This window comes from Echiichthys vipera (assembly GCF_963691815.1).
Source record: "Echiichthys vipera genome assembly, chromosome: 21".
NCBI classification, from domain to species: Eukaryota; Metazoa; Chordata; class Actinopteri; order Perciformes; family Trachinidae; genus Echiichthys; species Echiichthys vipera.
In genome coordinates, this window is record NC_139846.1 from 3,786,104 (window position 1) to 3,799,471 (window position 13,368).

A 13,368-nucleotide genomic window follows, 5' to 3' on the forward strand; every position below is an offset into this window, starting at 1 on the left:
CTCTAAAACACTTGAACATTTCCTTTGCTACCTTTTGGTTTTCACAATAAAACTCACAATTTACTTCACACGTTAAAACAGAACATCATAGCAGCGGTAAGTGTTAATGTAGTAGCTCGGTGTCTTGAAACTGGCTCTTTAAAGTATGTGCAGTAGATTTGCAGCATGAAAAGCAGCTTTTATCTTTGGTGAAAGAGGGTTGCAAACCAGAAAGGTTGAGAGAAGGCACCCGGAGAAAAGGAGCGCTGAAACCCCCCCAAAATCTCTCTTGTTGGATGAAAATCAAGAATGAAAAGCTTATTTTAATACATTTTCACATTTGGTTATCAGGTAAAAACATACAGATCCTACAGATCCAGTTTCTTTTGTTAGTTAAGTATTATACTGTGCAGGAAAGGGTGGAAATTCACATAAAAAATATCTTTCAATCAATGAGAAAAGGCAAAAGCCCTTAATCCAACATATCAATAGTTTAAAACACACCTCACAGGGTCTTAATCAGGACTGAAATGATAATATACGTTTATTATTTGTTATATTTATGTTAAAGATATTTTTTTATTATTATTATAAAGGGTTGTAAAGGTCCTGTAGGAAATTCTGTCACTGTTATTGAAAGGAAGATTGCATTTAAGTCTGACATGATTACATGATTTTTCAAAAAAGATTTAATACAAAATGTTGTCAAATGTCAAATGTTTCTTTGTTCAGGGAAAGGCATTAAAATAAATTCTGTGTATCGCTGTGGTCCACTCCAAATTCCAGCTCATTCTAATGTGTAAATTGTACATTTATCAGCAGATGGCAGTCTGCAGACGGGAGGATTTTTACCCTTTAATGTTCTCCTCAAACATCCCTGTTTAAGTAAACGACGGGGAACTGAAGCCTTTATCTCTAATCTGTTAGTTTATATCAGTGTGTATTTTGGTGTTTTAAAGGGTGAGGAACTTACAAAAGTGGTACAGACAAACTAACCGTAGATGCAGCGGTGGACCAGAAACTCCTGTGTTCTGTGAGGTTTAAATGACTGTTTTTGTCGATGGAGTCTGGTGGCTTTGACGAGAGCTTAAACAATAACAAACCTCACATTAACATCTGCACTGTCTCTTTAACAGCAGGAACATGGTGAAAACATGACAAATGTGACGTCCTGATATTTCACAGATTCAACTTCCAAAAAAGTCCCATCAGCCCCGGCGGAGACAGACGTGGCTTCAGTCACACGTAACATAAGTTGCCTTTTCAGTAACCACACCAGTCTTTATACAGTGAGGAGGCTGTGGAGCCTGGAGTTCCACCCCTGGGTGGCCCTGGAGGTCCACCCCTGGAGGACCCAGAGGACGTCCGGATCTTTTTGGTGAGTTACATGGGTTTCCAGAGAAAAAGAAGGGGGAGTCAGAGGCGAGAGTCGCAGGGTAAAGGACGAAACGCCACCTCCGTGTTCTCCTCCATGATTATGTCAAAGCGGCACATTAGCGGCCTGACGGAGTCGAAGAAAGAGCACAATTAGACCATTAATGCAAAAAGATAATCAAAGATCTAATTCTTTAATCTGATAGAAAATGTGACTTTGACAGCCAGAGGTGGAAGAAATACTCCAACATTTTACTTTTGACTTCATCTAAAGCACTAATGCCACTCTGTTGTCTCACAGCCTAAAGTCTTGCATTCGAAATGACAGTATTTTCAGAATTACACCCAAAATATACTCATTAGTGTATCATTTATACAAATATATTAACATTATAAGCATTATTTTATCATCACACATGGTTGGGGTGACATTATATACGCAAGCGGATAATGGCCAAATTGCATTTATTGTGTATTCTCTTTGTGCTGGTTTTGCATCTATTTTTAGTCCTTTTGCATCTTTTTATGGTGGTTTGCATTTTTAGTAATTTTGCATCTTTTTCTGGTGGTTTTGCATCTATTTTTACTCATTTTGCATCTTTTTGTGGTGGTTTTGCATCTATGTTTAGTCCTTTTGCATCTTTTTCTGGTGGTTTTGCATCTATTTTTAGATGTTTTAATTTTTGTGTGTGGTGATTTTGGATCCAAAGCCAAGAATGGCCAAATTGCATTCATTATTATTATTTATTAATTAACTTAATTAACTCCTTTTTTTTATGTTTATCAGATTCAAAATGAGCCAACGCTGATGAACTTGAATTGAAGACATATATGTGATTTTCAAAATAAGAGTATATACAAATTCACATGAATAACAGCGGCAGCGTCGCTGGTGTGACTGCAGCAAAATCTTTATTTTTTCTCTAACGAAATAATTAACTCAAGCCCGACCGCTTCCAGCTTCCATAATTATGTATCGTTGGGTAGTTTAACCAATGACAATGTATCTCACTCACTCACAAAATTGATTGCTTTTTCTCCTGCTTTTGATGACATCTATAAACTAATAAAAAAAGACTTTGAAGTTAAAATATTGTTGGGGATCAGAAGAAAACAAAAAAATATTATTGATTATGCTTTGTTGCACTGAACACAAGTTAACGGTAACATGACTGACCTCTCGGGGTGATCCAGCGGTGTGAATCGTATTCTCAGCAGTCTGATTTTGTACCGAGGGCCGATCACGTTGCCGGTGTTGATGCGCATCGAGATCTTCTGCACCTGCTGCAGATCCTCGTCAAACTGGGCCAGCAGCCGCGTGGAGGTGTACTGCTCGAACCTGAGGGGCTTACTGCGAGGAAAGAGGAGAAGTTAAAGCTGATGTTTTAACAGGGGGAACTGGTCCTCCAGGTGTGTTTCACTGACAGACTCACTGATCTATTCGGGTCTCTGTGAAGTTTCTGCCACTATGCAGTCGGATGTAGACCACCCCCCAGCGGAGGTACTGGTTCCAGGTCACCATGTCCACTCTGTAGCTCAGCTCTGAAAACAATGACAAAAATTAATTTCCTCTTTCTTTAAAATTGTTTTGCATCTCTGTGATTATTTTGCATCTATATTTAGACATTTTGCATCTTTTTCTGGTGGTTTTGCATCCGTTTCTAGTCATTTAGCATCTTTTTGTGGTGGTTGTGCATCTGTTGCTAGTCATTTTGCATCTTTTTGTGGTTGTTTTGCATCCATTTTTAGTCATGTGGTGGGTTTGCAACTGTTTTTACTCATTTTGCATCTTTTTTGCAAAAATCATATACGAAGTTTGTTTGTTTATTAATATTCAAATATTTACTAATAATATTTTGACAGTTAAATATCTTCAGTAAGACCTATATTTGTATCACAATTAAGTTGTATATGTTCTTCTGTCCAACAGAGGGCAGTGTATCAATGTAAATAGGCAGGCAATGATGTTTTCAGGGGAAAAACGCTGTCACAACTGTTTTAAATTAAAAGTCCAGGCCTCTTAAGTGTCACGCATTGAGCGTGACAGTCACTCTCTTCGCTTTTTGGTCACCCACTCCATCCACACATTGTATTTGTCACGCGGAAAAGCAATGTATTATATGCTACAGCTCCCAAAAAGACTCTCGGTGTAGCAGGGAACCGTAGGGTCGCCGGTTCAAATCCCTGTGTGGACCTTGCATGGAGCGTAGACTGGTGGCTGGAGAGGTGCCAGTTCATCTACTGGGCACTGCAGATGTGCTGTTGAGCAAGGCACCAAACCCCCAACCGCTCGGGGCGCTGATCCATTGGCAGCCCCTCACTCTGACATCTCTCCATTAATTGCATGTTTATAGGTCCTGTTTGTGCATGTGTGTGTATTTCGGGCCTGTTTGTGTGTGTAACCTGAATAATAATAATAATAATAATAACAGAGTAGAAAAATTGAATTTCCCCTTGTGGGATAAATAAAGGAACTCTTCTTCTTCTTCTTCTTCTTCTCTTTGCTCTCACTGTGGAACGGGCAGGAATCAAGAGCTGCCACTTACCAGTGCCTAGCCAATCCAAAATCAGAAAATAGCACCATTGTATCTGGGTAAGATTTAACAAGACAACCAATGATGCTATTATTCATGTGATCTTGGAGCTCTGAGCATCACTTTGTACACAGAGTAAGTCATCTCCTGTTTATTAAAGTGACAAAACAAATTCACAACTGAATGTTGCCCAGATAATTACATCAGTTTTTCAATGCTGACTTAAACCATGGACATAGAAAAAGGAATAAATGAACAAGTGTAAAAACCCCCATTCCTGACTGTTCCTGACTGTCGCTTACATCACCTACAGGAGCCCAGATGGACAATAACAGCCTTGCTAATGAGCTTGCAATTCATAATTTCACCAGCGTGAAAAAGCCTCGGCATCTGAATTGAAAATGTGTACAAGCAAACACATTTACAAAAAATAATGTCCATAACAGGTTCAAATATTAAGGGCTGCCTAATATTCGTTTGAATATCATTTAATTTTTTAATATTCAAATTATATTCGAATATCGAATATTGTGCGTGTCTGTGTCTATTTTCAGTCATTTAGCATCTCTTCATGGTCGTTTTGCATCCCTATAGTCATTTGTCTTTTTGGTCATTTTTGGTCGTTTTGTGTACACTTGTGGTCATTAAGCCTCTCTTTGTGATCAGGTCTATTTTCATTGCGGCTAAAAAATCACTGTACCAGTTATTCTTGTGCCGTAGTAAATGTGCTGTGAAAGCTGTTTTGTGTTGAGACGATGTTTGTGTGACTCACTCCTGTAGGGCAGCGAAGCCTTGGTGCTGAAGAAGACTTTGGTCTGACCCAGCTGCAGCAGCGACTCCCTCCACTGGCTCACATCGTAACCTTCAGGTGTAAACCCACACAGGTGATAAGACATTTAAACGCCCCCATCTGTCACAGCGAGAGCTCGTCTCTGACATGTCACCACGTACCGAGCACGGGGCAGGACGCCGGTTTAAAGGCCTCGCACTGCAGGCAGCGTCCCTCCAGGAAGTCGCTGTAGGACGAGCAGGGGTAACCCGTGAGGCTGCAGGTCCGGTTCAGAGCGCACAAGTATAGAAACACAGAGCGCTGGTGGTCACACACGAAATAAGATTTACCTGCAGGAGAAGAAACAGTATGTGTTAATAAATGAAAGGTTTCTGTGCGTGCGTGCGTGCGTGCGTGCGTGCGTGTACCTGCGAAGATGGTTTTGGGGCACCCTGGTTGGTCGGCTCCCCCGTTGGCGTAGAAGTCGATGTGACCGTGAGCTCCTCTCAGTCCAAAAGCTGCACATACAAACACACAGGGAACAGAAGTGAGTGTTGAAGAGACACTCTGGTCTGGACTAGTCTGTTCTGTAACGCTGATGATGCTCACAGTCCATGTCGGTGTGAAGCACGTCCACAAACATAGCGTCTGATGGGTCCAGTCTGTGCTCCGGTGTGGCGCTGGTGAACATCGGCCCGGCTGGATCCAGACCTGGAGGGGAGGATCATTGAGGGGCTTGTAAAACATTCAAAAGAAACAACTTTCCTAACTTAAAATAGAATATTTTAATAATTTCTACGCAGATGATACACTGCTCTATCTTTCTGTGGATGTCACAAAACTTTCTTCAATTAAATCAGCTCTAGGATAATCACAGCCTCCTGAAATGTTACAACCACAAACTAGAGACCTAGAGCCTTCAGAGGATGGATGGATTTCACCAGGAGATTCACAATAAGGGCCTTTCTGACCACACAACACAACAGAAGTGACAAATCCCAAATCACAGCATGGATTTGTCTCTGGTGTTCCTCAAAGTCTGGGTGTCTGAAAGCAGGATTTTGGAGGATTTATGACCATTTTGATCAATTCTTGAGTGGTTAAAAAAAGGTTAGATTTAGCACCAGATCTATGAAACAAAAACCCCAAAACTGCTCCAACAACGTATGAAACATACTGTAAGTGAGCATGAGAAAGACTTTCATATATTCAAATCTTACTGCACTAAGCCCTTATAATGCTTTCATATTTTGTTTTAATACATTTTTATGACTAGTAGATGACAGTGCAGTTTCCAGCTTTTAGATGACCTGCTGTCTCGAGACAGACCAAAAAAGGGGTGGCCAGTCACGGGTGTAAGTTCCTTATTTGTTCTTTATCCTTTACCTGTGATTCGTCCGATCTTTCCCTTCAGGTTTGCTCCCACAAATCCAGCCAGGTGAGCCCCCAGACTGACGCCGATGAGGTGGATGGAGCTCAGAGAGGCTCCTTCCTCCTGCAGAGGAAACACAATGTTCAAAAGCTCTGCGTCACATTCAAGGTATGTATTCTGAGCCAACGGGCCCCCGGGCACAGACCTGTAAGAGGCCCCCCACTTTGTCTATGTAGGAACGAGAAACCCACATTCAAATAGTCTGCTTTCAGTTGTTTTGCAGTCATTTTGTATCTTTTAGTGGTCGTTTTGCATCTATTTTTAGTCATTTAGAATTTCTTTATGGTGATTTTGGATCTATTTTTAGTCATTTTACGTTTCTATGTAGTCTTTTTGTTTTTCTCTGTGGTCATTTTACATCTATTTTGAATCTTTTATGTGTCTTTGTCATCATTTTTATCTCTGTGGTTGTTTTGTGTTTATTGTCAGTCATTTAGCATCTCTTCGTGGTCGTTTTGAAGCGATACTGAAGCGTCTCACCTGCATGGTCACGATGAAGCCGGTCAGGTTGGACGCCGCCTCCCAGGTGTAGGTCACAGCGGTGAAGTAGTTGAGGTTGGCCGCCCCCTTGTTCCAGTCCACCACGATGACGTTCATGTCCTCCTGCTCGGCCAGCAGATGGACCAAGTGGTCGATCCAGATCGGGGGCGCTCCCGTGGGCCGGTAGCCGTGGATGACAAAGGCAGTAGGGCGCGACAGGTCGAAGAGCGGCTGGGAGGACGGGTGATGGTGGTCGAGTTCGCGGCCGCAGTTGAGATTGGAGCGGGTGTAGAGCAGCAGACGCACGTACAGGCTGGTTCCCATGAAGCAGTGGGACAGGTTGAGATCGGTGAAGTTGTCGCAGGACTCGCCCGCTCCACTCTCCTCCTGACCTGGAGCACACAACGCGGGAGAGATGTCAGAGCGACAGCTGAGGAATATTATATTGATATTAAAAGTCGCTTAGTGTAAGAAGTGAGATTTTCACATATTTTTTTCATTATAAAGCAGGAGGAGGTGCTATATAAATACTGTGAAAGTATCAGAACACTCAGAGAAATGCACACACACAACTTTAGTGGGTTTCTCAGCCTTTACTTTGTTGCCAAGGATTTTCCAGAGATTCTCTATGGGGTTTAGATCTGCACTCTGACACTTCCTCCTCCAAATTGAACTGACTTCTTTAGACACTTTGGGTTCAGTCTTTCCCAGTCCTACACTGAACATGATGTTAGCGATGTCATTTCATGGTTTGGGGATGTTTTCTGCAGCAGGAGTTGGGCATCTTGTACAGCTCCATGGCTGGTGAATCCAAATGTTTATGTGAACCTCCTTCAGCAACTGCAACACCTTCACTGTTACTGTCTCCAATCAGCTGCAGTTTTCATGAAGACAATGCCCCCTGTCACACTGTGAAACAGGTGAAGCAGTTAACTGAAGCTCAGAAGATTGAAACAATGAAATGACCAAAGTCCAGATCTAAACCCCATAGAGAATCTCTGGAAAATCCTTGGTAACAAAATAAAGGTTTTCGTTGAAGTGCCTTGGTTATTTAAAAACATGCTATTGCAGCAGTGGTAAAGACATAGATGATATTCTATCAAATTCTGAACAATAAAAAATAATATTTCAGAATAAATCAAGTATAAATACTTTGTTCTCTAATTTTGATCTCCAGTGTATATATGTATCGCTATGTTTAATGTGCTTTTATCTGACGAACAATGTTTATTTTTATGTTGTTGTAGCCCTAAGCTAACTCAGATGCATTTACATTTATTTATTTATTATTAATAATGTAAATTAATGTACAATAAAAATTCAAATAAAGAATTGAATTGAATTAGACTTGGAGTTATTACTGTTTACTTTCAAAACCAGGCTAAAGCACCTTTTTCATTGCTTTTAATGTATTTTCTATGTTTTATTCTATGCATTGGATTCATTTGTTTTTATTGAATAAATCTACACTTTTACCTGCTTTCTTTAATAGTTTTTCTTCTGTTTGCTTGTTTTAAGCGTTTTTATCTCTTTTTTTTTTATCCTTTTTTATCCTGGTCTCTATCTGAATGTTTGCAGTCATGTTCTCCGCATTTTCTTCTCTTTTTAGTTATTTTGCAGAATCTTTGCTGTTTCATGTTTCTGACCCTCTGTTTTTTATCCTCTTCACAGGTTTAAAAGTCCAAAGTCTGGAGTTAAAGCTTCACGCTGTCAGTCTGACTGAAAACACTGGGATCAATTCTTCGTCTGGTAAGTGATGTGCAGATTCAGTCGGACAACTTTAGCTCTTTGCTGTGAGGATTAAACTGGCAGTCGGCTCACACACACACACAGTCTCTTTAGCCTATTTAAAGTGTCTTCAGCCTGCAGACTGTCACATCCAGCCTTTGTAGACGGGCTGATCCCTCTTACTTCAGTTTATTCTTTTATTTCAGTCCACAAGCTTCAAATTAAAAAAGCTGATCAATTTAGCAATAAAACATGTTTGTACGGGGTTCTTACAGGTGCTGGAAAACCTGGAAAATACTTGAACACCATTTGAATGTGGTGTTTTCAAGGTTTGAAAAGTGCTTGGAATTTAGGTTAAAAGGATACAAAGTCTACTTCCAAAAGTGATTTATTGGTTGTTTAAAGCTCAATAACATTTCATTTAATGTGCTGAAGAGGTGCAATCATCTGTGTACTGTGTAATATGTACTTTACTACAGCTGGAAGGGGCTGGAAAAGCGTGGAAATGCACCTTGAAATACTTGAAAAGTGTTTGAATTTGACTTTGGAGAAGGTGTATTTAGACCGAAGCTACAGCCTATTAATACACACAAAGAATTGATCACCTTATATTTCCATATTTGTTTTTAACTTGTGAATTGAGTTTAGTTTTTAGTTCCTCGTCAAGATTATTTAAACAACTCAATGAGGTCGTAACATTTGAAAGCATATACGTAGGAAGGTGTTTGTTGTGTGGTAAAATGACCCGTGGAGACAAAGTTTGTGAACCTCTGGATGAGTCCAGCCTCTCCATAATGATATTTCCTGCTTTTCTCTGTTTTATATCGTATGAAACTGTCTTTAAGACACTGGGGACGGATATTTTTCACGGTTTCCGACATTTTAAATACACATCTATCATTTTTAATGTAGGAAATAATCAGCAGATGACTTGATAATGAAAATAATCGTTAGCTACAGCTGACTGTTAAAGATGTCAGTTCAACTTGTGACAGACTTTTCTCACCGATTGGAAGTTTCTTGCTGAAATGCACCCTGGGAGTCGTAGTTATTCTCACACTTGACGTTTTATGTCCACATGCTTCTTATACTTCCGATAAATGTTTTATAATCTAACAATGAACATGTTGATGATGCTTTTATAAACACTCAAGGTCCTTTGTTGTTGCTCAGTTGATTTTAAATACTTTAAATAAGACGCTGTTTTCAAAGTTAATGCTGCTTTTTCTGTCATGTCGGGGTTAATAAATCCCATTATGTACAGCTATTTAAAAAGAGGAAGAGATATTTAAAGGAAGGGAAAAAATCTGCACTGGAACTGAACCCTGGGCGCTTCTAAAAAAACACCTCCTGTGTGCAGCCGCTGTTTACATAAGACGAGCTAAAATAAAAAGTATTCAGTCTTTCTGCAGCCGAAGGTTAAAGGCCTTTTTACACTCATCATCATATTTATGTGTTAATAAGTCAAGAATCTTTAAATGCTTTATAGCCTCAAAATCGAAAGGGCATGTGAGTCATTAAACCATAATAATTAATAAGATAAGATTGAAAACACAAAAATCTGACATGGTTTTTCCATCAAATTTGACTAAATAAACATATTGATCCAAATTATTTTTAAATGTAGAGACAAACAGGAAATATTTCTTCACGCTCTGTAGGTGATTTCAATATATCATATAAACCTGTTTTACTTTTTGAAATATGATTATTTTTAAGAGCCCATGGTTCAGTTCCAGTGTGATTTTTTCCCCTTCCTTTAAATATCTCTTCTTTTTAAATGTCTGTACATAATAAAGGATTAATTTACCCGAACACAACACAAAAGCTAAGTTAACTGTTAACATGTTTATAGTTCAAATCACTTAGAGTGTCAAGAAATATTTCCTTTTATTTCTCTACATTTAAAAATCTTTTGGATCAATATGTTTTGTGTTTGTTTATTCAAATTTGATGAAAAAAAATGTTAGGTTTTTGTGAATTTGATCTTATTTCATTAATTTTTATGGTTTAATGACGTTTTAGATTTTAAGGATATAAAGCATTTAAACATACTCTAATTATTAACACATAATACTGTCAATAAGCATCTTATAAGGACTTTAATACAAATTAATTTGAGCTTATTACAAAGCTTCTCATTGGAGAGTGTCTCTTTGGATACACTTTTCCTGCAAACACTGGTGGTTAGCACGTAGAGTCAAGGCTACCGGTAGTCCACCCATGGCGAGCCCCAAGGTCTGCAATTAGCTCACACACTTACAGGAGTGCGACACTGCCCTCAATTGGATCAGAGTGCTATAAAAAAACACCTCATCCCCTCACACCGCCCGCTCCAGCCCGAGCACAAGAGGGTGGAAATGGCCCCAATACAGCCCCAACACACACAATAGTTAACTATGAATAGGTGTGTGTGTGTGTGTGTGTGTGTGTGTGTGTGTGTGTGTGTGTGTGTGTGTGTGAGTGTGTGTGTGTGTGTGAGTGTGTGTATAGAAGTGGAGCAGACGGGGGTGTTACTGTAATAATCTGTTCCTTCCCACTCTTAACTAAGCTGTTCCTGTCTGCAGCCACACACACTTTATTCATTTTTTTTAATGTCACTTTTACCTCCTCAAAGAAAAGTTTCAGCAGGTTTGAGTTTAATTTTGAAGGATAGAACCGTATATTTAGTTTCTTACCTTTGCAGAGCACGAGGAGTCCCAGCAGACGCAGGAGCCTGCAGGGCGGCAGCATCCTTCCTACAACCACAGAGACGCAGAGGGAAATGATGGAGGGAAAGACGGAGGGAGGAGAGGTGGTGTCTTCAGCTACAGTAAGGATCAGTTTCTAGAAAGAGGGAGGGAGCTTTAGTTCTGTCACAACCATGGCTGTATGCAGAGACAACGGGCCCCTGGGCACTGACATGTCAGAGCCCCCCCAATCCGTCTTCACAGGAACAAGACAACCGCATTCAAAAAGTTGACTTTGTGATGTTTTGTAGTCATTTTGTTTTTTTTCATTTTACCTCCATCTTTGGTTGTGTTGTATGTCTTTGTGATTGTTTTGCATCTATTTTTAGTCATTTTGCATCTTTTTGTGATGGTTTTGCATCTTTTTTTTTTTAGACATTTTGCATCTATTTTTAATCACTTTGCGTGTCTTTGTCGGCATTTTTTGTCTCTATGAGGTTGGTTTGTTTTGTGTGCTTGAAATGCTTGAAATGCTTGAAATGCGTGAAAAGTGCTTGAATTTGACTTTTGAAAACATACAGGAACCTTGTTAAAAGGATTAAAAGTAGACCTGCAACTTACAATTACTTTCATTGTTGATTCATATTTTATCTATATACTGTATATTATATTACTAGCAAATTTTCCAGATTATAATTACATACTTTTACTTTTTTTGCATTTTCAGTGCAGCAACTGCCATTTGATTTCATTATTGATGAACCTGTACATTCTTTTTTTGACAAATGGATCAGTTGTTTGGTCTGGTGGATCTGTGTTTCCTAAAGCCCAAGATGATGTCTTCAAATGTCATGTTTAGTCCACATCTCATAGATAATCAGTTTACTGTCACAGAGGGGGAAGGAAACCAGGAAATATTCACATTTAAGAAGCTGAAAACAGAGGATTTGACTTTTTTCCTTAAAGAATGACTCAAAACAAGGAATCACTTATCAAACTAGTTGCTGATTAATCTTTGCAACTCTATTAAAAAGCAAAATAAAGAGGTTGACAACACATATTACACACAGTACACAGCAGTTATCTATGTTGTACCTTCTTGAACAAAGCATTGCACAGTTTACAATAGAAGGGACAGTCAAAACCAAAGTACAACTCTTTTTCTATATTGTTTAGACAACATACTGGACAGATGAAAATATACACTATAGGGGATCAAATGAAAGCTGGTGTGTGGCCCTCGTCTCTGTGGCGTCAGAAGTCGGAGCCTCACCAGTGATGGTTATTAATAGCTCCGTGGGCTCTGACCACACGCCACCCAGCCCACGCTGCCCTGTACTCACCGAATTCATCGTGTAATTTAACATCCAGAGACTCTGAAGACACAGAGGCCAGGGTTACAGTAATGTAAGAGTGCACGCTGAAACCTTATATCAGTGGTCCACAGACAGAATCAGCAGAGAAATCAGCATGAAGGCTGCAAACAGGCCTCTGCAAAATACTGGAACACTGTTTTTTACACTTCACTTAAGCATGGACGTATTCTGAGCCAACGGGCCCCTGGGCAAAGACCTGTCAGAGCCCACCCCCCCTCGGTTTACGTGGAAACAAGACACCCAAGTTCAAAAGTCAACTTTCAGTCATTTTGTAGTCATTTTGTTTCTTTTTGTGCTCATTTAACCTCCGTTTTTAGTTGTTTTGTATGTCTTTGGAATTGTTTTGCATCTATTTTAGTAATTTTGCATCCTTTTGTTGTGGTTTTGCATCTATTTTTTAGACATTTTACGTGTCTGCAGGACACAGATGGTCATTTTGCGGGTGAAGTATTCCTTTAAGTCCCTGCAAGTTGGAGGGTTACAATGAAAGGAAACTGAATGTGTGGGGACAGACAAATGCATTCAAAAAATCTGAAATGTGCTGATAAAAAAGGACCTTTGAGTCCTTCTCTGTCTCTGCAGACCTTGACTGAGCAGTGATTGGCAGGTGAGTAGCCTGGTACAAAGGTCAGTGTGAGGTCACAATGTTCTGGCCAGTTAAAGAGATTACCTTTACCTTACCTAACCTCTCTCTCTGACACGACACAAAACTACGACATGAATATGCTGAAACTCTAAAACACTGTAAACAGACCATAAGACAAAAGAAATTCCACCACACCAATGAAACACCAGGAAACACACAAATTGAAAAGGGGTCACTTCTGGAACATGTTGAACAGTTTTGAAAGTACAAAACCACAGCAATTAGCGTTACAAGATGGAGACATTTGGAAAAACTATTTTAATGAGCTCTATAAAAGTATCCCACCTGAAGATCTGAACCTAAATCAAATGGAAATTAAAACAAAGTCAGACAATCTTGAATCAGCTATCAAGAATAACCAAAATCCATTAGATGACCCTA

At 39.6% G+C, this 13,368-nt stretch overlaps 1 protein-coding gene across 1 annotated transcript; it reads right to left on the minus strand.

Annotated features, from left to right (window-relative positions):
* Positions 1-1,395: 1,395 nt before the first annotated feature.
* lipib (lipase, member Ib) lies at positions 1,396-11,306 on the minus strand (the record flags this gene model as incomplete). The annotated part of the gene is made up of 11 exons (XM_083936031.1): positions 1,396-1,480; positions 2,531-2,704; positions 2,787-2,895; positions 4,660-4,749; positions 4,839-5,006; positions 5,085-5,174; positions 5,266-5,367; positions 6,043-6,151; positions 6,569-6,960; positions 10,975-11,122; positions 11,301-11,306. The coding sequence occupies 11 exons, from the start codon at positions 11,304-11,306 to the stop codon at positions 1,396-1,398; spliced, it is 1,473 nt and encodes a 490-aa protein (XP_083792157.1).
* Positions 11,307-13,368: the final 2,062 nt, after the last annotated feature.